The sequence below is a fragment of the Lactuca serriola genome, chromosome 4, assembly GCF_051521515.1.
Source record: "Lactuca serriola cultivar US96UC23 chromosome 4, Lser_US96UC23_V15, whole genome shotgun sequence".
In the NCBI taxonomy this organism is placed as follows: Eukaryota; Viridiplantae; Streptophyta; class Magnoliopsida; order Asterales; family Asteraceae; genus Lactuca; species Lactuca serriola.
Window position 1 is genome coordinate 16,082,487 of NC_136411.1, and position 27,725 is coordinate 16,110,211.

Here is a 27,725-nt window from a genome sequence, read left to right on the forward strand (position 1 = left end):
GACCCGTTGAAATCTGTAAAGGAGCTTCATCGCCTCTAGTGTGAGAAAACCAAAGGCATCAAATGTGAAAGGTATAAAGACATGTTGATTTTCAATACATGCATTCTCGTGATTTGTCACTTTGCAGGCGACAACTTTCAAAGGAGCATGTCCCGCTGTGAAACTCCCGATCATCAAATCAATGAGAGGGGAGGCCCCAGTAAGGTCCACATAAGCGTGCTTCCCTCTTACCCATCTAAAGAACAAAATTTTCAGCCACTCTGAGTGTGGATCTTCCATCTATAGGGTTCGTCAAAAACTGCACAGACACTTCTTTCTTTACAGAAATACCAACATGATGACAGACATCAAAGAGAAAATCTCTAACCACATCATGTCAGTATTTAAAGCCATGTAGCTCTCTATAATGAACCACATGTTCCCCAAATGTCTCTATACATGCCTTGCGGAAAACTAGGCATATCTCATCAATCGGGAATATAGGAATCATGAAGCGATATCAAATGATAGTATGGTTTTCCATAGGAGACATATGCTGGCCGAGGCCATCAATAGGAATAGTTAGCATAAAATCTTGAGCATGAAGCGCTCGAAGACACTCAAAAACTGTTTTCTGTCTAACAGTCATGCCCAAGTCAACTTCCATATCTTTGACGATTTTGCTAAAAAAGGCACATGCTAATGCTTTTTGGAATTTAGGGGTTGTCCTTATTAGTGAAACCGATACAATCGTATAATGAAGACGAATCAAAGCACAAAGGTAATCAGATTCCATACCACATATGTCACAACACATAAGATGTGATCTTGTAAAGTCCAGGATTGAGCCCTCGAGGCTACAAATGTATAGGATGAAACCTCGTATACTGAGTACAAGCCCAAACCATCGAAATGAATATGTAAAGAAGCTAGATGCCAATGGATATCTCCAAATAAAGGGCCTCCACGAACCACCATATCCTCGATAGATCCGCACAATCATTTGTCAAAGAACAAAGTTGCTTCGTCCATGTGTACAGGTTGACATGTCCTTAAACCAAAGAAAAGTTTTGCAATGCCTATACATGATCGAAGCAAAAGGAGCTCACTTTGTGGGTCACATAGGTGTGGAAGAAGACTCATCAAATCAATAGCATTGTCAACTCTCTTCATGGCCAACCTACTAATAAACCTCGCGCCTCTGCTAACGTCCCCCTCCCCCTCCCCCCCCCCAAGGAGCTTCACCCCCAACGACGGTCTCCTTATATGTGTTGGGAATAAATCGCCATGAAGCTTCCTATCATCACATGAGGGCCAAAGAATCTTTGTTTTCTTAAAATTGAACTCGAGACCCAAGCTTGGACATTCACCCGAATAATGTTCAACACTCTAGCCACCACCTCTGCACCCCCAATGACAATCCCATCATCTAGATACAAAGCATGGAGAAGGAGCTTGCAATTATCTCTAATCTTATGCACTAGCAGGTGCAAAACAAGGGCAAAAAGAAGAGGTCCCAAAGGATCGCCTTGTTGCACCCCAGTGACGAACCATATATGTTTGTCTCCTATATAAAGTCATGATGCGTGATCCCTTATTTAAAGTTATGATTTTGATCCCTTTATATATTTTTTTATAACTTTTTTTTATTAATATTATTTTTATTAATATAATTTACCAATTAATTGTGATTCATTTGGAGGGAGTATCCAATGTTTCTAACTATTTTAACATTATAAACACTTATAGTATTTATTATGGTAATAACTTACAAAATTTATATGTTCTTAATATCAACATCATTTAATATATTTGTACAATTAATTGTGATTGATTTATATTATTACGTATTCCTAATTTATATAATGGTTAATGAAAAATTATGATATTTATTGTCATTTTAACTTAATAGATTGTACACATTTTTACCACAAATTTTATTTAATATGTTTGTACTAAATAACGATGTTATTATTAATTTTATTATTTAAACGTATGAATTTATATGGTGTTGTAGCAAGCAAGATACATTTTCAAACATTATTTTCTTCTACTTCCTCCATACTTAATTTATTGGATCGAAAATTTATGTTAATTCTTTTGTGTTCCACTTGATATGATGTAATCGACATTTTTCTATATATGGACTTTTGATATTTAGAAATCATATTATATATGAACTGCAAAGGAGTTCCCTGGCATAATGTGCGTTGTGACTTCTACCAGTTTTGTATTTATACATATTTTTTCTTTCAAAATGGATAAAAATGCTTAAACTCCACTACCCAATCGAACACCACCCCCTCCCCCACATCTTTACAAACGAAAATAAAAACACATTTCATCTAAACATCATACCTTTAAGATTCGAACGATACGACCCATATATATAACCTAACTCCAAAATTCACCATAAAGCCCATTTCAACATAGTTTCTTTTAACCAAACTCATATAAATCACCACTTTTTTTTAACAAAATACTTTGTCACGATTCTAGCGTCTTTTAATTAGGATATCTTTTATTAATCCTAATTTACTATCTTTTTAGGATATTTAACGATCCTAACGTATTTTTAATTAGGATATCTTTTATTAATCTTAATTTACTATATTTTTAGGATATGTAACGATCCTAACATATTTCAGTTAGGATATTTTTTATTAATCATAATTTAGTATCTTTTTAGGATATCTAACGATCCTAACGTATTTTAATTAGAATATATTTTATTAATCCTAATTTACAATCTTTTTAGGATATGTAACAATTCTAAAGTATTTTAATTACCATTCCAGGCATCCCTAATGGTAATCTAAACTCTAAGGCAATTTTTAATGTATTATCGTGAGCCCCTATAATCGACGTTATGTCTGTAAATGTACCCCAATCACGACGCTTCATCGGACATTGAATAATAACTTATATGGAAGGTATCATGCCGAGATTGTAGCTAACAATCATAGGTGGGGTTGTCATGACCCCGCATAGATCTATACATAACTTTCTAGCTCTCTCAAGACTAACAATTATAGGTATTAGAGATATGTCGTATTTAATTAAGACTTTTGGATGAATAACCAACTCACTAACACATTAACTGTAGGTTTTTATCTTTTATATTTTAATCTTTTATCTTACCATAATCACACTAGTAGCGTATCGAAAAGCACCTGAACCGATGCAACCGGAGTCTCTTGCCATCGAGAAGGTATCGAAGTATCGAGATAGAGAGACTGTTTAGAGATTGGTTTGAGATGAAAAAAATCAGGAAGCAAGCAGATCTATTTATAGTGGTGGTGCACGCCGAGTACACTCCTGCGTGGCGTACACTCGCTTCGTGGCCCATCCAAATCATGCCACGTGTCACCCTTTGAGTGGTCCACGTTTCCAAATCTTCGACGAATATGTGGTCAGTCATGTGTGACGGGCATGGCACGTACATTGACGTGCACCCTTTCTTCATTTTTAAAAAATTCATATTTTCTTCATATGAACTTTGTTTCTTACCCTCTTTATATATTTGTGTAGCTCTTTCCTAGAACTATAACTCTCCTTTAGGACAACTCGTAGTGAAGAGGATATCATCAGAAGATAACCCAGCAGATCCGCTTACGAAGGGACTGAGTAGGGTTAAGCACTTGCAGCATGCTAGGAGTATTGGGCTAAAGGATGATATTATCATAGATTAGATAGTAGTAGAAACGTGTAATAGATAAATGTAATTAACATTTGATGATTAAATAAAGGAGTTTTATTTATGAGTAATGTTACTATCTTATCTTAATTGTTTAACTATTGTTTCATTTTGCATGTTTTGACTTCCAGAATAATTGAATTTATTAAGAATAATCGAATTATTCAAACTGTCCACAATCGTTCATATGTTGGAAGTAGATATGAATGAAGATTGTCGTGAATTGGTGCGTAGATTGTCTAAATGGTATTGGACATGGCAAAAGATTGTTGTGACGTTCATGAGTGCTTATCAACTGGTTTTGAGCATTGGAACAAACCCGTGCTTGCTGGAATCACCTTATGGAATATGATATAAAAAGGGTGATCGCAAGACGATAATATCATATAGTCTTAAAACCTAGATATATGGTTTGTTATTTGTTAATTGATTGTACATTGATAATGCGAAAACGCATCAGTAACTCAGTGTCATAAAACGCATTGTTGTGTATAGTTGATTAATGAATAAGTAAATGCATATAAGTCAAAGTTTATCTGTAACTTTTATCCTAAGAAGGTAAAAGCGATATCTCGGCCGCTAGATGATTTGATTTGACTTATGTGCCGGGCCCGGTCAGAACTGAATTGATGTGTTCGATTAAGTTCTATGTCAAATAAATCGGAGATCGAGAAACCTAAATGCTTGACTATTCATTCCATAGAATTGTTAGCATGATATCTAACAGAGAACTGTACGATCCCTTATCTAAAGGACAAGATTGATTAGATCAGAGTTTGACAACGTCTTTGAGAGCTACGATTGCAAATCGAATTGTACTTGTGCATATAGTTACTAGACTTATCCAAGTGGGAGACTGTTGGAATAGTGTCTAAGGCTGCAACTATATTAGGCAAGTATTTGATCCGATTGTGCATAGTCCTTTTGGGTTGCCTTCACCATAGCAACTTGATAGGATGATTTATTATGAGAGAATAAATATTATTGATATATTATGAGAATAATATAATGAATAATAATATTGTTATTTGATTAATATAAGTCATAAATTAATTAGTATTAATTTGGTGACTTAAAGAGATTAATTAAATAAGAGGGTATAAACTGTCAATTGTTTGATAGTTACACTTTAGACTGTAAATCCTTAAGGGATAAGATGGACGGATTCTAGGGCTTAGGATAACTCAAAATCATCCACGACTTATCTAAGGTAAGAATTTGGATTGCTTTAAGGAAAGATTATCCAGCTAGGGTTTAAAGGTGAAACCCTAGGAATCTACAAGTATAAATAGACCCCTTGAGCAAGGGAAATCGGCATCTCTTCAAAGGAAAAGAACCCCTGGCCGATTTCTTCCCAACCTCTCTCTCAAATCATCCTCTTTGCTAGTTTGTGTTTGTAAGCCATTAGAGGAGTGACAATTGTGACTCTAGAGCTCCAAGACAACAAGATCAAACAAGCGATTCAAAGGTAAACTTCTAGATCTGATTTTGTATTGTTCTTATACCTAATTAGTTATTAGAAGTCTTGGATTCAAAGCATGTTTAATTAGAAAACCTAGATCCAAGCATTAGGGTTTTGCATGCGCACATAGAAAAGTTCTTATAGCTAAAACCCATCAACACACCCCTCCATAAGTATGCATTCACTTCATTTTCAAATCATTCTTCAGTTTCAAGGTCAAGAACATCGCTTTCTCTCTCAACTATTATCCGTTTTTCATCCTGGTCTTCAAGAATGTAAGCCTTTCTTCCGTTTTGATTTGTTGTTATACTTCTTTTCCTAGTAACACCCTTTGATTTCATCCATGGAAATCATCCTTTGGCTAGATCTTCAAATCTTCATCAATTTCACCAAGAACACCAAGAACACACACTTGTTGTTGGTGATTGTGAACCCTTTTGAGCCTTCATATCGTAAGTACTCTTTCCCTATGCTTAAGTGCTTCAAGACTTGTAGAAAATGCCCAAAATTCATGGTCATGAGGTGTGTACGGCCGTACACCCCTCAAAACACCCTTAAAGGGCCTCCAAAATGCCTTTCTAGCTTCAAGACTTGTAGAGCAATTGTCCCACAAACATTCTTATCCTTGGAAAAGGTTTTTGTGCACTTGTTACCACGAGTGTACGGCCGTACACTCCCTGTCCGTACACTCCTGGCCGCACACTCCTCCATGTGGTTGTACACTCCTCTTTAGTGAATCACATGTGATTCCAACACTTGGTCAAAGTGTTTGCTAGTCCCATGAGGTGTTTCCTTGCATTTGGTTGCTTCTAAACACTATATTTATGTCAATATATGCCATTGTATGTCATTTAGGACTCGTTAAGTCCTGGGAGTTCATTCGATGAACTTCTCATCCTTATGCACGTATTCGTTTGATTCACCCACATCAGGTGAGTTCATACCCCGTAATCAATCTTTTAAACTGTTTTAAATGCTTTTAGGGGGGATACAAGTTGAAAACAATTTATAATTGTGTAATTGTTTGTTATAAACATCTTTCAAAAGGTTGCTTATACGTTTTATAAGTGATCAAAACATTTCAAAAACTATTTTAAAGTTATGTTACTTTTAGTTTAACCAAAACTCCATTTTTAAAGTACGAGCATAACTTAGTAGTAAAATGAGTTTTTTCAATAACAGTTCAAGCAAAACACTAGTAAACTATAAAGGGTATAGTTTAGAGAGTCAGTTTACACTAGATACAATACACAATAACATAAAAGAACACACAATAAAAAGAAACAGGGAGAAAGATACAATACACGATAACAGAAAGAACATACTAAGATACTATAACATAACGAACATACTAAGATGCTATAACATGGAACACTACAGGATCTAACTATACAAATAATCACTAACGCATTGTTCTAAACAAAAGGTGATAACTTATTGGGTATACATTACATATAACTTTAATATGGATTACACGGCTAGCAGCTGGTTTGCTGAGGTCGCGTTTGGTTCCCATAATATTTTGACAGGGAGAGCGTTTAGTATGGGAACTAGCCTCCACATTATGACCTTAATAAAACAAACATGTTTTAAGCTAATTAGTACGTCAGGATGTCAATTCATGAGACACTGAGTACTTATATTTTTCCCATTACTTTCATAAAGTGACAGTTCCACTTGAAAGTTAATGCAAACTATTTTCGAGTCAAGATTGTTATAAACTAGGGAAAACTTACATTTTACAAATGACAATCAGAACAGTCAAGTCTAGTACATTCAGTAGAAATGGACCATAATGCTAACCTTATGATTCCTTAATGTATACATAAAGGGATATATACTAATAGGATCCGACAGGTAATAGGATGTGTGCTTTCCGCTTCATTTCCTGTTCCTTGTTTGGTTGTGGGCTTAGAGCGGATTCACCCAGCCTATTATCCATTCAATCTTAGTTATATATATGTTCCGTATACATTAAGTCATCATAAGGGGTACCAGGTATGAGTCAGGGCATAGGACACTAAATCAATGCATAGTTTTCTAGTACAAAACATACCTTTCAAACAGAACTTTTGGTATTCAAAGCTAGAAACTTACCAATAAAGGGTTTAATCCATTTTATTAAACCAGCATAACTTAAAGGACCTTACGTGATTAATTCTATAATAACTTAGTTTATACATCAGGGTTATATATAATTAATACCCGATAGATAGTTGGATGTGTGTCTTCCGCCTCATTCCCTGTTCCTTGTTTGGTTATGGGCTTAGGGCAGATTCACACAATTAACTATCTATTCGATATTAGATTATATATAGCATGTATAACCTAAGAGATTATAGGAGGAACCACTGTGGTTAATATTTTATTATAAGAAATAAGGGTTTTCTTAAAGGATCTTTTCATCAAATATAAAGGAACTATTTCAGTTAACTCCGTGAGTACCAAGTGAATACACTAGGGTTATATACAACAATGATCTAACAACCAATGGGATGCGTGTCATCCACCCCATTTCCTGTTCTTTGTTTGGTTGTGGGCTTAGGGCAGATACACACAATTGATTGCTTGTTTACTCTGAGTTTTATATAACTTGTATCCATTTAGTACTCATAGAAAGGATTGTAGAGTCATTTTACTTATCTTTCATGAAAGCAGGAAATATAGGATTTTCTAGAGGAACATGCGAACTTTTCTAAAACATAACTTACAACTTACTAAACTTTCTACAACATACTTACATCACTAAAATCTTATGAACTCACCAGCTTAATTGCTGATAAACTCTTTCAAATAACTTGTATTCTCAGGAAACTAGTAGGAAGGTACTCGTATTGGGATTTCAGAAGATGGAGCATAATAGCTTCAAGTCTTGTTTTGTTATTTGCTTATGTATTCTATGTTTTGTGAACACACACTTTGTAAACACTTTCTTTCTAAAGAAATGGTTGTTTATTTACTTTGATTACTATGATGCATGTCTTGTGATACTAAACATGACGTCCTCCACCCCAGAACGTTTCCGCCGTTTCAGTTTTGGGGTGTGACAGAAAATCTGCCCGCGAGAAGCCTGGTTTTTGTGAAGATCTCTCGGTTTTACCGAAGAATACTACTCTTAGAGCCGTGGTACTGTCCGATCATCTTCTGATCAGGTGAGTGTATATTCCTTTTCTTCTAACACATAGATACGAAATATTCTCTACAAAATACGTGTTATGTATTTGTATATTATTTGATTATTTGAAATAATTATTGAATGAATGATTTGTACAGGTTTTAAGCTGTATAAATGTATATATGTTTATCTACAAATATGTTGGGTAGAACATGGGTAGATAGTGATGTGTGATGAAATAAAAATGATGAGACTCCTCGATGTGATTGTGATCTAGTCATTCAGCAGAATATGGATGACGACCACAGACTTTTCTAGACAGTTCTGTGGAATGTTGGCAGGCTCATAACCTGTAGGCGTTGGTGAACTTGGGCGTTCATTCGTTGTATTATATCCCCCTCATGGTTGCCTTAGGACATTCATTGCTGAGGAAACCCCTCTGTAGTAGTGCCTGCACCGATGAAAACCCTAGATTAGGTCCCTTGTAATAGTTGTTGTCATAGGGACGTAAAGTGAGAATAACGGGAATGGGTAATCGGGTTATTGTTGGTTGGTGAAAATTAAATATAATTATTTATTGTAGGTTGAAAACCCTATATGCTCACCACGCTCCCAAACTTGACCCACTCAGTTTAATTTGTATTACAGGTAGTGGCGCGAGAGCATAAGTTGGGGAACTTGTGAAGATGTTTTTGTTTATAGACCAGTAGTTGTATATAACTATGTAAGGTCTATGTTTTATTGTTTATGCTTTTCTGTCTGTATCGGAACATGACATCCAGAGTTTTGATATATAATGAAAATACATTTCTTTAAGAAATGCTTTGATAAATCTTATTTATCATGTAATGTTTTGGGGACAAATTCTACAACTCTTTTAAATCAATAGATTTACTCTGAAACTATTTTAAAAGCATAAATGGAACCGGTCTTTTCTGGCCGTGATTTTGGGAATGTCACAGTTACCAAATAAATGATATGAGAATATTGTGATGTGGAAGCCATGTCAGATCTTATGTGGCAGGATTGAGTTTCAAATATAAGGTGTGGATCGAACCTAATTTCATATATCTTCTTCTTTTCTTCTCTTCTTCTTATCAGAGTATTTCTTCACGAAATGGTGTATGAAGGTCGATCCAGTGGTTCAAGCTCACTTAAATGTCAGCGAAACGGTCGTTCTCACCCTTTCAGGAGATGTTAGTGTGGTTTAGAACCTCGATTTTTACAACAGTTAAATGAAGCCTCTTACAAGGTCGATCCAGAAGATGCTTAGTGAGTATGAACCACCTTGTAGGGGTCTTCATTTACTTGTTATACAAATGAAAATTCTAAACCACAATAACATCTCCTAAAATGGTGACTATGCCCTTTTTGTTGACTAGTAAGTGAGTTTGAACCATTGGAACGACCTTCGGGCGTCATTTGTGAATAAATACTTTGACGAGAAGAAGAAAAGAAGATATGTGATGGGTTTGATGCAAACCAACTGAATCGCTGAAGGAACCTTTTTCCATTGTTAAAGAAAGTACGCTTTTTAAGCTTTTTCCTTACTCTTACTAAAGCAGGCACATGCAAAACACCATATATTTGAAACTCAATCTTGCCAAATAAGATATGACGTGACTTCCACATCACAATATTGTCATGTCATTTATTTGGTAACATGCTAGATTGATGGTAACCACTCAATTGGTTGACATTACAACAAAACTGTAAATGTATGACATAACTGGGAAAAGCAAAACACAGTGTCAAAATCAAAATTTTGGTAAACTTAGTGACTTCATTGTAATTTGGGAAAAGTAGTTACCCGGAGAGCATGAAGAACCGGTCATTTGGTTGATAGTGCAACAAAATTGCAAGTATAGTGATTTAATTTAAAGAAAAAAAATACGGTGTCAAAATCGGAAATTTCAGTTAAGTTAGTGATTTGATTGTAATTGTCATATTTTTTATATAAAAAAATACATGGTATTTTAGTTTTTACATTTAAAACACATAGTATTTATAAATTTTAAGTAGTGATTAGTAAACACTAAACGTATAGATCGCTAAATATGGGATTGAAAATTTACTAAAAACTGTGTTGCATTTTGGATTCCCCTCACCCACCCACACACCACCACCACACACAATAATAATAATAATAATAATAATAATAATAATAATAATAATAATAATAATAATAATAAATAAATAAATAAATAAATAAATAAATTAATAAATAAATAAATAGATAAAATGAATGGATTAATCTAGAAAGTGTTGTGATATTTGAGACGAATGGATTCTTATTTTTGTAATACAAAATGTATTAAAGCATCTTAGAGTAAGGCTTTCATGGTTATTTTGCAATGAAACTAGGTACGATTGTGAGTATTTTTGACATTGAATATTTCATTGTATTCTTGACTTTTTTTTAGAAAGAAAGAAAAAAAGAAACAAAATCAAACTCTTACTATGGAATCACAATTAAAAAAGAAAAAATGACAGTTTTTATATATTTTTAAGTTTGATTAAAAGACTGGAAAAACTTACACTTTTATTATTTGCCTTTTATGTGTAAAACAAAACTTAAATTATCATAAAAAGATGTCCCTACCTTTCTTTTTCAATAGGGAAAGATTTGAAAGAAAAAAACAAAAAACATGTTCTCTTTATTTTCTTCCTCTTCCCTCCTAATAAAGACTAAAAAGATGTTTTTTCATTATAAATATAGTAATTAAGAAAGCCTCATTCTTTCAAAAGACAATTTAGGATGACTATGAAATTGTATGAAAAATAATATGGAAACAAAATTATATATATATATATATATATATATATATATATATATATATATATATATATATATATATATATATATATATATAGTTTGTTGATATAGTCATATTTTCTGTTGGAATAAAATAAGTTGAAAATACAAAATCTATAGTTTTCATCCACTTGTGATTAAATAAATTCCAAAAAACTGAATTATAGAAGTCAATCTCGAAATGAACAAGTAGGTTCTTGGACGTGTCTCTTTCTAATTTCTATGAAGTTAATGACTCGGTCTCTTTTTCTTGTTAGTTCCTCAAAAAGTCAAACCACCAGCACCGAATATAAATGCCGATCACTTTTTATATATGATCACTACTAATAATTTATAGTACAATATATACATTTTTATTTCAGTTACTTGTCTTTTCCAAAATCCATTCATTCATGTATCCAAGTGATGTTTTGATGTCGATTAGTTTTGGTTAAATTCTAATAATTTATAGTGACGTAATCATATTCCTATGGTGAATTCTATGGGAATGTTAGGAGCTTTAATGAAGTTTTTTGAGTTCACAATTGGGAAAAGCTCTCACTAATTCCTTAAATAATATTCAGACAATGAATTTAAAATCTAAATATGATTTGGAGTTAGGTTTTGCTCTCATAATTGCAAACCATAAATGAAAAAATGAAAGTCTATAAGTCATTCATGGAGTTTTAAAATTCTAACCAGAAGATGATAAGATTATACTTTAACTGATGGATTATTAGTGTTCATACTATTAATTAGCACTTTGCGGAAACGATTGTCAAAACGTTAAATGACCTAATATGATCAAAGTCTGAAAGATGTGGTGAAGAAGACAATGTATATAGATGAAAAGAAAAATGATTTTCAGTCATTCCACAAACATTTACAATAACACAACACCAATATGATATGAATATATCTATCGATGCCAATAGAACACAAAATTAAGCACCCTCTTTTACAAATCTAGCAAAAAAGAATAATCGACAACAAGAAAATGCTAAATTACATCGGTTTCCCACCCCCGAAAAATCACTCCTCCCATATGCAAAACACGCGCGTGTCTCCTCTCCTCGATACCATTTCATATCATATTGTCAATTTATCATCATAAGTATTATATATATATATATATATATATATATATATATATATATATATATATATATATATATATATATATATATATATATATATATATATATATATATATATCACATTGAGGCCACTAATGAAAAATCAAGGAGCCTAAAAGGAAGAAGAAAAAGGAACAACAACAACTATGAGTGTCTACCTATTACTCGTGTCACTATATACTTTCCTTTTTCTAGATCGTATATTGTCTTTAAGTGGGGCTTCCTCCATTTCGATACAAAATACGCACCAAATATTAAAAATATCACAAATATTAATCCACCTAATGTCGTAAAGTCAACACCACCGAGTGTTATAGATTTTGACTTTGTTGTTGGGTGTAATTTCCCGAGGTCTAAATCCTTCATGATTTGAAAAATGAAGGCTCCCAATGCCCAATCAAGTGGAATATCATTTACCTCACTACCATATCCAATCCTGTTTCAAAGTAGTAGTATACAACCGTTTAATTTTATTTTATATATTCAATAAAAAATGTTTGGATATTAATTCCAATAAAAGTGTACCTTTTGTCATCCAAAGCAATCCCAAGGCTATCATGAAGAAAAGCAACAATATATGCAGAAGAAAAGCAATATCGATGTAAATCCTCATCATTAATTCCTGGATATTTTGACTTTAAATTTGACCAATCATCTTCACAAAACTCTTTTCCAGCCACCATCAGCTCCGAAAGAAACTTTTTAGGTGACAACCCAAAAAACTACCCAAAAAAAAAAAACATTTATACATAAAAAAAAAATATTATTATTTTTTATTTAGAGTAAATTACACGAATGGTCCCTATGGTTTGGTGTAATTTGCGCCATTGGTCCCTAACTTATTTTTTTTAACTCGGAAGGTCCCTACTATTTGTTTTTGTTACGTGTTTGGTCCCTACTGTTTGTTTTTGTTACGTGTTTGGTCCCTACTGTTTGTTTTTGTTACGTGCTTGGTCCCTATCTTACATAAAAAAAAAACTATTATTTAAATAGGAAAAAGTTGTGGGGTAGGTAAGGTAAGATGAGGGGGTGGGGTTGGGGTGTGTTTATTTAAATAAATTAAAAAATCAATGGCAAAATAGTCTTTTTAGATAAGACAGGGACCAAACGTGTAACAAAAACAAACAATAGGGACCATCCGAGTTAAAAAAATAAGTTAGGGACCAAACATGCAAATTACCCTAAACCATAGGGACCATTTCTGTAATTTACTCTTTTATTTAATATAGAAAGTGAAACAAACCTTAGATGTATGGAAGAAATTCTCAGTGGCTAAAAATTTCCCCTGGAGCTTGGGTATATATGTTGACCCAATGGAGCATTGGTCAAAGGCGCAGTCTTCTGTTTTTTTTTTTTTTAAATAAAATGTTAATAAATAAAAAAAAAAGGAATGTTGAATAAAAAGTTGTACCTTTGCCTTTCTGCAACAATTTATAGGAGGCAGATCTGCATTCAGTGAAGTTGCCAGTTGAATGTAGAACTGGTGATTGGTGATTTGTTTGGAGTAAAGAAGTTGGAGTCATATTATTTCCTATTATCACATTGTTTTTGTATCCTTTTGGGGAGCATGGATCCACTGTACAAATATAAAGACGTAAATGCCCTCCTCATCAAAACTAGGAGATTAACAAGTAAAAAACATATGTAGTACCTACCCAGATTTTTACTTTTGGCAAAGTTTGACCCACGAACCAAGTCAAATGCAACATTCTGAAAAAAGAAAAAGGAATGTAAAGTCAATCAGATAGTGTAAAATTTATATGGTGTACTAAAAAGAATGAAAAATATGAATATTTAATTAAATAAAGAATGGTAAATGATGTTTTACCTGACCAAATTCAAGCAAGCTGTGGCTGTAAAGACTATAACTAACATTTCCAAAATTAATTGTTCTTGAAAATTCAGGGGGTATTGGCTCGTTTGAGAAAAAGGTTACCTGAAAGACAATCATATATGATTATGTTTCTTTTGAGAAACAAGAATCGATAATAAAGTTTTTTTTTTTTTTTTTTTGTATTATTAGAAATGTAGAGAAAAAGAAGAATAATGAAAACCTGAGCAGAAGCACCACCAAGTTCGATTATCCCTGTTGTTTCTTGAGGATCACCTCCAAGAGTTCCAAGAGCATAATTAGCCACAACCCATGCATAAACTCCTTCATCAGACCCTGAAACAATGATATTTCCAATAAAATTGACTTTCATTATGTTTATGTATCTCACAAAACATACCAAAAAGGAAAGATTTTCTAAGCCTGCAAATACTTGTTGAAATGGATTCTTAAACAATTCCATTCACCTTTAATGAGATTTTATGTTCACATTTGCATCTATACTCACTAATCAGCCTAAATTGTCACCACTCACCTGACACATTTTTCGAAGGACAGCTAGATTTTACAGGTATTCTTCTTGGAAGGAATGTTAAATCGATAAAATCAATACAGAGGCATGAAATTGCATCTCAAATAAGTAACATATGGTAACTTGTTTTGTCCTATAATCATCAATCATTCACTTCCAAGATCAAAAGAATTAGCAAAGGTATGCCCACAGTAATATTGACACCATAAACTGAAAGACAATCAACACCAAGTGTGTCTAGTCCTTACAAAATAAACAATACCTCACTTTTTCAGTCCCAAATCCTTGATAGCAGCTCAAAGTATAAGTTGAACAAACAAATGCACAAACTTAAAACAACAATCATGAATTGAACATAGAGTTTCCTCATACCTGAAATAACTGAAGCCCAATCATTGCGAAAGGCAAACCCAGAAGTTCTGAAAACCGTCCTGCAAGACTCTAGAATCCGCTCCTGTACGCTCAATTCCAACATCCTTAACCCTGCCGTTGTCATCAATCTGATCTCTGTTTCACCCAAGTTCTCCCCCGGAATCCTCTTCCTTGCGAACTCCAAAAGTTTCAACATAGATTCACCCGCTCCCTTGGGATCCTCCGCAAACGCCGATAACCCAGGGCTAACCCGCATTGAACCCAACCCCTTCTTAGCACTCAAATCGAAAATAGGAGCTCCATCCTTAATCACATACTCAAACACATGAATCCGACTCCCTGTGCTCCCTCCATCAATCACAACTCGGTATCGTTTCTCCGACGGATTCTGCGAATTAAGATAGAAATAACCACACGACACAAAAACCAAAGTGAGGAATCCGATCGCAAAAATACTCGATTTCGCAAGATGAGATTGTTTTTGGTTTCTGGAGAAGAGATTAGTGGATCGCAGAGGTTGATTAGGGCGAAACTTAAGCTTTATGGAGTTATCCATTTCCTTCTTCACTTTATTGTTGATATCCGGACGATCGACTGCTTCTGGTGCTGGCGCCACACGAGCATTCGATCTTCGCATCCAAAAAACTTATCCGTGAACCATACGAACATGTACAGTTCACAAAATTAATTAAACACGCAGAAGTTATGATCTGAGTAGTATGTGTCCTTCCGGTCGAATTGGAGATGAGAGAGCGGTGATCGGAGACGGAATTCTGCCGTCTCTCTCGATCTCCTGGTTTGATCGGAGGGAAAACCGACGATGATTCAGGCTGTTTTGGTTCTTCTGTAAGAGCCCGACTCCCGTGGCGTGATGTATTTCAAGGTTTCGGACTTCTCTGTGTGTGTGCGTGTGCGTCTGCGTGTGTGTGTTTGTGTGTGTGTTAGACCGGCTTCCTCGCTGCTCCCTTTCTTCTTCTCTTTTCTCGTTGGATATCAAACTTTCACTTTAGCCCCCTCTTCTATTTACCTTTGCCAGATTTCGTCCCTAATCTATTGAAATATAAACGGAAATTTGAAAAGAAAATAACCAAAATCTTTTAAAAGCAAATTAACGGTCAAGTGCTTCAATAATTTAATAAGACAAAACACAAAAGAATTTGAATAAAAAGCATTCTATCATTAGGAAAGTATAAAAAACAAAAAGTCATGTCAACAATTAGTCAAGTGGCTAAATCTCAACATATGTTTTTAAGTTTAAGGGCAACAATTCAAAAATTTTACATTCTGACTTAAAAGTTTGTACATTATCATGCGCCCAAAATATCTTTCTACTTTGCTCTTACTTAACTTTCTATCAATGTGAAATTATAACAAATATCATATTTTGATAAAATTCATTAGATTTGAGAACACTTGTCATTATTTTAAATGGATAGAAAGATGATTAGGAAGAAAAATAAAAGGATATTTAATTTCTCTGGGCTAATTTGGTAGTTATTCATAAAGTTAGGACTAAATGTGTAACTTTGCCACAATCCGAATTAATCGAACTTCAATTCAAAGTAAATTTGGTAGTTATTCATGTTACCATAACATGGATTTTGGATTAATTGGACGATATCTTGACCTAAAGTATTACTTAAAAGAAATCATATCCTTATTAGGATTTCGGATATGATTGGATCGAGTTATAAAAACCATGTGGACAATCTTACCTTCCAAAAACAAATTTTGTTACCAATTTATAAATATCGTTACATTCTTTGATTCGTATATACGGTGCCACAAGCCCAAAACGCAAATAAAAACTACCAATCACATTACAACAAATAAATCAAATTTGATTGGTATATATATATATATATATATATATATATATATATATATATATATATATATATATATATATATATATATATATATATATATATATATATATATATATATATATATATATATGAACATGTTAGATTAAAAGTGCTAGGAATATTGCTACCTAATTGGTTTGATTCTTACATATATAACATCAAAGAACGTGGTAAAGATGACGTGTGTGTATGTCTCATGAATGTCTAGACGGGTTGTTGTGCATCTGATTGGTTCGCAAACTAGGTTCATCCTGGGCCCACCAAAACAAAAATCAAAGTTATATGCTTATTCCATCCTTCTCAGAACAAAACAGGTTGTACTGTGTTTAGCCCAATGTTAGTCTGAAACCGAGACTAATATCAATAGGACAAAAATTGCAATTTTTTGTCCCACCTAAAATGGTGGGTGAACACGGACACTCTCTGAGTCTCTCGTATGTGCAAAAGACGTGAATGTCCTCCTCATATTTATCATGGAAAATAGCCCTAGAAAGTTTGTTTTGTTCTGTTCAGTTCAATCCAGTCCAGTCATGTGTAACAAATGCACATGCTAACCAACCTGCATACTGTAACCGAAGCTTGGTGGTCTAAAATCCAAATGCCCCTATATACATACAAATGAAAATTTTAAATCTAAAAATAAATCAATGTTGTAATAGAAAAATAAATGAAAGTATGTTGATAACATACCAGACCATGTATGCTTTGTTGAGCCTCAAAGAATCCATCATGAGTTGGTGCCAATGAATTTAATTGACCCTATACCAAAAAAAAAAATCAATTTGACTAAATATCTACAAAAGTAAAGGTTGAATTTACATACCAGTCCCTGCATGCTTTGTTGATTAACATAATAACCATCATGAGGTGGTTCCATCAAGTTCAACTGCAGCTACATTTGACCCAATTAAGAATTTTTTTAATTAACAAAAAATAAAAATTGTAATTATTAGACAAAATGTCATACCAGTCCCTGTACATTCTGTTGGGCCCCATAATACCCATGAAGAGTTATTCCATCTGAGCTCATACTTTCCTATCACCAACATATCCAGATAAAAAAAATTTAATCCAAAGTCCAAACACAAACCTTACATTTTTTTTATATAAAATTACATCCAATTTATAAATAGAATTTCAAGAAAACTAACCATTTGCTGCAAGCTATCTCGTGCCTCAAGCATTACAGGTTCAGGTTCTGATTGTATCTACAAATGTCACACAAAATACAAGTTATACTAAATATATGTATAAATTATTTATAAAAAACAATAACATGAAACCAAAAAAAAAAAACCTTTCGTTTCTTGTTTACACTCTTTCTTTTACTCTTGTTTCCAGAAACGCCTCCTAAATTTTCATCCTCAACATCTCGTATCAAAACAGTGCCATTACTAGATTCTTTATTGTTCACATCCACACATGCTCTTAAAGCATCCACAAGTGCACGAAATGCAATATCATAACTTTCTTCACATAAAGATCCCTCTTCACCCAATTGAATCGCGTGTTTACATAAATCATTATATAATTGCACCCGATTTTGTGTTTTTTCCATCACCCCATTTTTATTTTGATCATCATTCTTTGCGTCTTTCGTCCATCTTTTTAAAATATAACGAGATGGAATCACTGAATGCCCACAGATTTGAAGAACAATCATCGTGTGTCTACAAAGAAAACCTTTGTACTCAAACAACAAACAAGAACACCAAACCTCGGATTTTGATTCGTCCCATGTAACATTAAAACTTTCGTTTTTTTCACAATCATCAACCGTATATATCGTAACGCATCCGTCTTCACGTTCTTTTTTAGGATGACACCCAACAACCCCCAAAACCTCAACTTGAAATTTTTTAAAAATTGTATGCGTGTAAATACTAGACATTTGTTTTTCCCATGGCGAAGGTGATTTCAACGCGGGTTGTTTATGCCACGTGTCGAAATCCGCTAACGCCTCTTCGTCATATCGGTTTTGTAAAATGGTCGCGTATTGTTTCACAAATTCTTTTAATGTAACTTTTTTGTGAATATATTTATCGAAAAAAGAATTCACACTTTCGCCACGTTGAGGTGTAGACATTCCCGCTAAAAATACGTCCCGCATAAACGACGGGACCCACTTTTTTCGATCTTCGTATAACGAATGAAACCATTCGTTATCCTGAAGCTCGAATCTCCCCACGAGTTTCCACCATCTCATATCGAACTGTTCGTCTGTTAAAGACTTATAAATACACTTGAAGAACTTGGTCATGAATTTATCATGTCGTCTAATAATATGCGCGAAAGTCTCCGGAACCTTCTCTAAGATACTCCAAAGAGAGAACAAATGGCGGCTCGCCGGAAAAACTTCCATGGCGGCCGCCTCCACCGCCTTTCCTTGATCGGTGATCACAACTTTCGGATATTTCCCTCCCATTGCCCTTAACCACGTTTTCATTAACCAAACACAAGTTGTTTTAGATTCGTCTGCGACAATCGCGCATCCAAGCAGCATAGCTTGAAAATGATGGTTCACTCCAATAAACAGAGCAAATGGCATTTTGTCATTGCTTCTAACGTAACTAATATCGAAAGAAACAACATCGGTGAAATTTATGTAATCTTTTCTACTTTTGGCATCGACCCATAACAAGTTTCTTAAACGTTGGTCTTCGTTTAAGTCAACCGCGTAGAAAAAATACGGATTTTCTTTTTTGATATGCGTGAAATACTCGAGCATAGCTTGACCATCACCTTCTTCAAGTGCTAGATACCTACCACGGTCAAATTGGTAATTTAACTCGTTTCTTGAAAAGTCAACGTTACGATACGCGCCCGATTGTCGTGACATTTGAACGTACATCTTTTTTGTTCGTTCAGAAACCGCGTGTAGAATATCGATGTTGTTTTTTTCGGCTAATTTTACGTTTTTGTGGATGCGGAAATGGTAAGCTAAAGCAGGTAAGAGTTCATGGTTATGTTCTTTTATGAATTCATGAATGTACCATTTTGAGTCTTTTCTTCTTTTCACATGCATGCTTGCTTTGCAGTCTGTTTTTTTCACACTTGGACGCCTACTTGTCCCCGAATCGGATTCTGGTGTGACTCCGTATCTTGAACATGCGAATTTAGCATCGATGAATTCTTTTGACTTTTTTGACCTTCGCGAGTTTTTTATTGATGTGGTGAATCCCATAGATTTTGCGTATTCTTGGTAGAAGGAATATGCTGACTCGTGGGATTCGAATACGATTCCTTCGGGGACTTCAAGATCTTTTTCCATTTCAATGTTTGTGGTGTCTTTTGTGGGAGATGTGATAATTTGGGCATCTCTGTCTGTTTCTTCATCGATAACATCAGTTATATGTCGACTCATGGCTTCATGTATGTGTCATAAGCTAAAATATGTTCCCATGAAAATGTAATCAAAAGGTGGAATCAAATAGAAACTTAAAGTGCAAAATGTATAAAAGAATGGTTTTGTAATCCTCAAGGAATTGGATTTGGTCATCCAAGATTCTTACTAATCTTACATCCAATTCAAGAGTTAAATTCAAACAGACATTTTCTTGATCTCCTAAAGTAAACCCATTAACGATGTTTGTTTTGAAAAAGTGATTGGCATCAACTAAGTAATAACCTAAATATACAGTATAGTTCATGATTATAAAGACACAAAACACATAAAACAAAATCAGGGCTTAAAGGAATGTGTTGCAGATACAAAGCACAGACAAAGTAGTGATGGTGAGTTGAAGAGCATACTCTTAATCTGCTATGGTGTATCTTGCAGAAACAAAATAGATACAGAATGTGTGTTTTTGTCTATACTTGTCTTCTTTTCCTGAGCTCTGTAATTGAGTAGTGGTGTGTTTTGCGAGTGAAAATGACGAGTGTGGGCAAGACTTAAAGGACGCATAACTCACCATCACCAAACAAATAATTACCCAGATTAACCCCGGATAATTCCATGGCTCAAAAAATACAGTCTAGAGTGTCCGAACAGACAGTTTACGAAAGGAGGAGCTACAGAAAGGAGGTGTTGTTTACCTGATGCTATGGGGAGGAGAGCGAGAGGGCAGATCAAAGAGCAGAGCGAGAGAGATGGCAGGTCGAAACAGTGAGCAGATCAACAAGGAGAAGATGGCCTTGGTTGTAAAATTCTAGGGTTTTGGAAAATTCAGTCATTTACACAAACGAGGGGGGATTGGAATTGAATTCATCTTCATACCGGGCTTGGAGCAGATTTCCCGAACAATCTCAGGCCCCCGCTGCTGCTGCTGCTTTCTTCTTCTTGATTCCCTTGAAGCTTCCATGAGTTTATGGATCCCTCTCAGGTTCTTGGTAAATTTTTGTTTCCATCGTAAAGTCGGAGGGCTGGTTACAAAAAAGAAAATAAATAAATAAATAAATAAAATAGTTATTCACAAAAAATAGAAGAATTCTTATTTATATATATATATATATATATATATATATATATATATATATATATATATATATATATATATATATATATTAAAGGGGAGCACTTCTTAGGAATAGTGCATAACCAGGGTGGGTTTATTTCGTTAACCATGGTTACCGCTTTATCTGGATCCTTCCAATCTTCCTTCCATCCTTTCTTATCCACGAACTGATACGAGTTCTGAGTTGTCAATTCCTCTGTTATACCATCGAAGAGTGTAGTCGATCGATCGTTGTTTTCGCTTCTATCACTCCGCCATAGCCGACGCCGCTGACTCTGGCTCTCACCGCCTCTTTCCTTCACATAACACCCGATTTTCTTCTCCATGTGCTTATAAGAAGATTCAAGTTTCAGAGTCTTCAATTGCAATTTTGGATCGGCTGACTCGCTCCTATACAAGGTATGCAAATCCAAATTGTCGTCTGGCTAGGGATTCTGCTTTGGTGTCGCAAGATAACCTACACACAAATGCCTTTGGTTCCTGAAAGAGATCTCGAAAGGAACAATTGGCACCTTCAACTTCAACTTCAGCCTACGTCTATTGTTTTATGTGGGTTTCCAGCCTCAAGCGCTGCTTCTCACGAACAGACTTAACTCTCCACACACTCTAATTACCATCTCAATCACTGTTGGTTGATCAGATGAGGGATAGTTTGTTTCTCACAAACAAACATCAGGTGACGCCTGCAACTTGCTCCTATTTTGTTCTCTTCTACTCATCAGTTTGATTTCTAGGTATTTACTACACTTCATTTTGTTTTTTTCCCTATATTGTTATAAGCTTCCGCGTTTTCTGCGATTTAGGATTTATACTGATGTCAATTTGGGGGTCACAGTATCCATGGCGTTCATCGGTTGTTCCCTTAACCCACTGCTTCACACGATGAAAGCGGATGCGATGAGTAGTCGGCTGTAAAATCAATGTTCTCATTGTAGCCTGCACAATCTAAACTGAAATCGAGGGGTTGCTTGGGACGTTAACGGTTAATTATCGATTGATTCGTTCTCTAGAATCTCGACTTTTGCCATTATCGATCTATTTATGTATTCTGCTTCTATTCTTCTACCGACTACCCTTTGACTTTACGAAACCAATACACAATTAGAAAACAAAAGTTTGTCAAATGTTCATGAAACCATTTTTTATTTATTCACTTCAACTTTTTATTCGTTGTCTTGCACAATCTAAAAATGAAACTTGTAATTAAACCCTATGAGACTTTTTATACATGGTTTTGTTTTTTTGTTATTAATAATTGACATTTTCTACTTTGTGGGTGCCGGTTGATTTTTGTGTGCTTTTAGATGTATACGTCGACCTGTATTACATAAGGAATCATAAAGAGAATGAATGATCCACAAAAGGTGTTCTATGAAATGCTTCACCGAAATGAATAATACATGGCAGAGAAGGAAAATGGAGGACTGAAAGAAAAGCAAGGAAGGAATTCAATTTGATTCCAATTCCATGTTTGGTTGTAAATTAATCGAGTGACTTTGTTCAATGTAACAACTTATTTGGCCTTTAATGTGTTTGTATTTAAATATTTGGAATCTTCAATTGGTTTCTCATTATGTATTGATTTGGTTATGTTGTTGTGTTGGAATTTCAGGTGTATGCGAGATAATAGAGGATGGGGGAGGTACTTGTTGTAATTATGAACTCGATGGAGTTATTCGGTATGGTCTTTCTTAGCCAATCAATTTTTGAGACACTTAATGAATATGTTGCCATATGTTTATTTGATTAACTTATATTGTAGATATGAGTAGTTATGGAGAAAAGTAAGATTTACCTGATGATAACAATGAATCTAAGAGATAGAAAAAAAGGTTATGATGCTAGACATCATGATGCTTTACAGTTGTTAACATGGTTTCACCTCAAACGGATCAAAGTGGTTAGTTATTTAGTTTTGTTAAAATCATTCTTTTGACTTCTCTTCCACATTCCTAGAGGGCGTTTTTTTTCGTTTCAGGAAGTGATTAGGCTTTTAGTTGCTTTATCTGCACTGGCTGTATTGAAACAAGAAGAAAAAAATGAAGAGGAGAAAACACCAAAAAGAATGTCAGCCAAGTCGAGACATTGAGGTATTATTGGAGTTATTGTTTTAACCGGTGGCCTTTAGTGACGATTATTGTTGGTATAGTTGTAGTATATCCCAAATTTTTTTAAATCCATTACAAAATTAATGTTATCTGTATATTGTATGATGGAATTTTTTTTCTTAGTTAGATTTTCAACAGGTTTAGCAGCTCCAACAATTGTTGCACGATTTAGTGTTTAACACCAACATTGGGTACAATTATAGCAATAATTGGACATGGTGGTTTTGTTGTTGTTAGACAGTTGCACGAAATGTTGTAGTGGTTGCTTCGTTTGGAGGTGAATAAAAAGTAAACGTTTAAGAATGACATTTTTTATTTTATTTTGTGGAGATAATAAGTAAAAATATGGCACCTCGGGTTGCTGATGTGTATTTTTCAAAAGCATTGCATGATGTCGATATACATGTGAAAACTTTCTTTTTAATTTTACATTTTGTTTCTATTAAGGTTTTGACTTATTTTTTCTGCTCATATTGTGGTTTGCTTTCATTCTTTTGTACCCTCACGTTAATACCGATGGTCATATTGTTTAAATGAGTGTCCATAATACATTTTCTCTTCAATTCTTAAACTACCCATTGAAATTTAGAGACCTTACAATGGTGTTATTGAAACATATAACATTTTACTTTAATTCTAATGTTAGGTGCATGATTTGATCATTCAAGGAAATGAAATCGAAGAAGACGGTGGAGGGACGGGGTAAGTATCAAGATGTTCTTTTTGTATTTATTGTAGATTGCATTGCATTTTCATTTAAAACTACCTGGATATAAGATTGTATTTTCATTGTTTTCGAAAACCTATTCAAATATAGCATTGTACTTCTTTTGGTAGCATGATCTATCATTACATTTCCATTCATCCGATTGATGGAAAATTACACAGAATAGCAACATACTTTAATTTGGATACCAATTTATGCAATGTACTTCATTATTTGTCTCAGAAAACGAACACATTCCGCCCCGCGCAACGCGCGGGTATCCCCTCTAGTTTATATATATCGACGACAACAAAATATCATATTTGTCTACTTTAAAATCAAAATATTATAATTTTCCTTTATAACTTTTAAAATATCACGTTTGTCCAATTATTTTTTAAACATTTTATAATAAGTTTTTATACTTAATAATCATTATAATTAAAAAATAATAAGTAGATTAATTAACCTTATCGTCCGTAAATATGGATATCCTTTAATTTATATAATTGACTAAATTATCCCTGATTAACCCTTTAATAATCATTTTAGTTCACTAAATTACCTCTAATTAACTCTTTTGGAATCAGATCACACGATCGCCTAAGCTCTGTTCATGGTTCCTTTATACGTTTGAAACAAGGATTTCTTTCGTGTTGGTTCTTCTTTAGCTGTGGATTGTTGTCAGATTGGGATAATCTAGGTGTATGATCCTTGACTTATTGCTACTGTTCTAGATGACGTGATTTTTTTTTTCAAAATTATGTTTTCAAAGGATTATGGAGAAACCGAGACAAAAATTAGAAGATGTGGAGTAGTTATTTGAATATCTACTGATAAAACCATAAACAAGTCTTGGAAAAAGTGAAAGATGGGAGTTAGATCTCGAGGGTGGCTTCAAAACAATACAAAATATTCATTGTTGAAGTTTGTATTGAATGGTTACATGGGGTTTACGGGTAGGATAGTGTAACACCAGTCAAAATAGGTTAATAACAATCACATGTGATTATGTCAATCATGTAATTTTGTTAAACTAGTAATCTGATAAACTTAGTATGTAATTCACGACAAATGCTAATACAAGTATGAAATTTCATACATACTTTATGATACAACTCAAAGTATACGTCCATACAAATCAAAAAATATAGAGAACGTCTAAATTTGACTTCGCGTGAAGAAGTGTAACGTCCCAAATTTCGAGTCCAAAAATTTCATTTTGATTAACTGATTATAACAACATTCATAAGAAAACTACTTAAATATATATCATTTTGTAAATCAATGTATAGACCTAAATAATATAATAGCAACATGTCAGAGTACAATCCCATAATATCTCAAGTGCGGAAGATCAATGTGTGTGAGTATGATATGTTGCTACCGCGTCAGCTCCTTCCCCTTCGCTGAAGAGGTATCTGAAACCAAAACTGTAAACTATAAGCACGAAGCTTAGTGAGTTCCCCCACCGTACCACATAACATACACATACTACCATACATATCTGGGTGCCCGACCTACCCCTTCCGTCCTCTCGACCGGATACTGCCTAGCATACCTTGGTGCCCGATCTACCCCTTCGGTCCTCTCGACCGGATACTACCTATCATACCTGGGTGATGGCCTCCCATTCGGTCCTCTCGACCGAATACTGACTAGCATATCCGGGTGCTGGCCTCCCCTTTGGTCCTCTCGACCGGATAATGACTAGCATATCTAGGTGCTGGTCTCCCTTTCGGTCCTATCGACCGGATGTTGGGGACTATTTCACCCCTACTACTACCACATAATATCATATCACATATATCATAATCTGGCTAGCATGGTTGGGTACTAAACTACCTATTCGGTCTTATCAACCGGTAATCAGGGACTATTTCACCCCTACTACCACTATCACATAACATCATAGCATGCTAGCACATAAAACATAACAGATAGCAGCAAACCTAGATGAATATCACAAAGACAATCATCTAACATACAACTCCTACTAGTGAGCCGGCATTGTGGCCGTAGACCCACCGCTACTGGAAGGTAACTCACCTCAAACAAGTAGCTGCTGATAATCTGTGCGGGAAGTCTCTGTCTGCTGCTGCTCCGGAAATCCTCCGGCTATAATCCCCATAAAACACTTAGTCAGAATCTGATATCTACTCTTAGGGTAAAATGACTATTTTACCCCTAACCAAGACCAAGCCGAAGTCAAAGTCAAATTCAAAGTCAACTTCCAGTTGACCTGACTCGCCGAGTTGGGCCGCCAACTCGTCGAGTCCCTATCCTTTTAACTGTCCTTATCCACGACTCTACTCGTCGAGTTTAGAAATGACTCGACGAGTTCCCCTTTTATGCGAACATCGAATGAACCTTCATCCGACTCGCTGAGTTGTATGAACAACTCGTTGAGTTCATCCTCATCCTATGAGCCAGTCCTGTCTTCGACTCGCCGAGTTGTATGAACAACTCGTCCAGTTCATCTTCAAGAGTTGGGAGATTGCCTTGGACTCGCCGAGTCTGTTCTAGCACTCGTCGAGTCCTATGAAATCCAGGTCTCCCAACACGTCTAAACAACTATGGGACTCCCTTTTCTAACAACTGACCATCGCAAAAGGGTTTAAGATGGCTGAAAGCGCACCGACTCGCCGAGTCCCAATAACGACTCGCCGAGTCCAACCTTGACCATTTCTATACAGTCGATCTAAATGGGATTTAACACACCAAAACCATAGATCTGGCATCCTAATGTCCATTTTATACGTAAAGTTCCAAACTTGATGCACATGCATGGGTTTTTTAGCTCAAAAGTCCGTAGAAGGTGCTCTACAATGTGCATGGGGCTCTCATGGCCATAGAGTTGGCACCTTTATGCCATGAGACCCCTCCAATGACTCACATCTGGAATTAGAACCCCATGAATCACCTTACAAATCTGAAAATGGCTTAAGAAGCCCTAATTACACCATGAATCTAAGCCCTAAAGATGAACAACCAAAAAGGAAGACCAAAACAGGGGGCATTTACCTTGCTTAAGCTGAAGATAAAGTAAGATCTCTGAATCTACAAGCCCCAACTCGAATTTCCCAGCTTCTTCCTTCCTTCCAAGCTTCACAAACCAACCAAGAGCACCAAAATGGCCTTAACACACATACACACACAAACGGCTAGGGTTTCGATATCCAGCTCTAAGGAAGTGTTAGGGACAAGGGAGGCTGAGTTAAGGTGTTTATATAGGTGCAAACCCTCAGATTTAGGGTTTTACTCGTACAACGCCTACTCGCCGAGTCCGTCTCCCGACTCGTCGAGTAGATCACTTAAGATGTCTGCAGATCTCGACTCTACTCGACGAGTGGGTCCTCCGACCCGTTAAGTCCCACAGAAAAAATAAAAATGCTTGAATTAAATGCGTACCAGGAATCGGGTGCTATAAATCTCCCCCACTTATTTTAGACTTCGTCCTCGAAGTCTGCTGTTCGTTCCTGGAACAGTTCTGGATAATGTTTCATCATCTCATCCAACGGCTCCCAAGTCCATTCCGAGCCCTTCCGGTGCTGCCATTGCGCCTTCACCAGCTCGACCCTTTTGTTCCTCAAATCCTTCATCTTCCGGTCGAGGATTGCTACAGGTCGCTCGGTATAATTCAGGCCGTCATCAATCTGAATATCCTC

General features: G+C 35.1%; 2 protein-coding genes and 1 long non-coding RNA gene across 5 annotated transcripts; 1 reads left to right on the forward strand and 2 right to left on the reverse strand.

Annotated features, from left to right (window-relative positions):
• Nucleotides 1-12,279: 12,279 nt before the first annotated feature.
• On the reverse strand, nt 12,280-15,889 carry LOC145101084 (putative apyrase 6). Its single transcript, XM_079038250.1, has 8 exons — nt 14,919-15,889; nt 14,238-14,350; nt 14,012-14,119; nt 13,839-13,893; nt 13,595-13,759; nt 13,427-13,524; nt 12,709-12,905; nt 12,280-12,619 (listed from the first exon to the last, which is right to left on the reverse strand). The coding sequence occupies exons 1-8, from the start codon at nt 15,553-15,555 to the stop codon at nt 12,328-12,330; spliced, it is 1,665 nt and encodes a 554-aa protein (XP_078894376.1). The 5' UTR covers nt 15,556-15,889; the 3' UTR covers nt 12,280-12,327.
• Nucleotides 15,890-16,854: 965 nt separating this feature from the next.
• Nucleotides 16,855-21,162, reverse strand: FAR1 (FRS (FAR1 Related Sequences) transcription factor family). Of its 2 annotated transcripts, none has more exons than XM_079038249.1 (8): nt 20,825-21,162; nt 18,084-20,172; nt 17,938-17,994; nt 17,754-17,822; nt 17,610-17,672; nt 17,477-17,545; nt 17,346-17,390; nt 16,855-17,037 (listed from the first exon to the last, which is right to left on the reverse strand). In XM_079038249.1, exons 2-8 carry the CDS (start codon nt 20,148-20,150, stop codon nt 16,981-16,983), a joined length of 2,427 nt encoding a protein of 808 aa, XP_078894375.1. In that variant the 5' UTR covers nt 20,151-20,172; nt 20,825-21,162; the 3' UTR covers nt 16,855-16,980. The 2 variants fall into 2 exon arrangements, with proteins under 2 accessions (XP_078894375.1, XP_078894374.1); XM_079038248.1 differs by having other exon boundaries at nt 17,610-17,678.
• Nucleotides 21,163-21,425: 263 nt separating this feature from the next.
• On the forward strand, nt 21,426-24,311 carry LOC145099963 (uncharacterized). 2 transcript variants are annotated; one of them, XR_013704730.1, is made up of 5 exons: nt 21,426-22,748; nt 22,856-22,922; nt 23,006-23,143; nt 23,222-23,333; nt 23,998-24,311. It is a non-coding gene; the product is annotated as an uncharacterized LOC145099963 (long non-coding RNA). The 2 variants fall into 2 exon arrangements; XR_013704729.1 differs by having other exon boundaries at nt 21,426-22,922.
• The last annotated feature ends 3,414 nt before the right edge of the window (nt 24,312-27,725 follow it).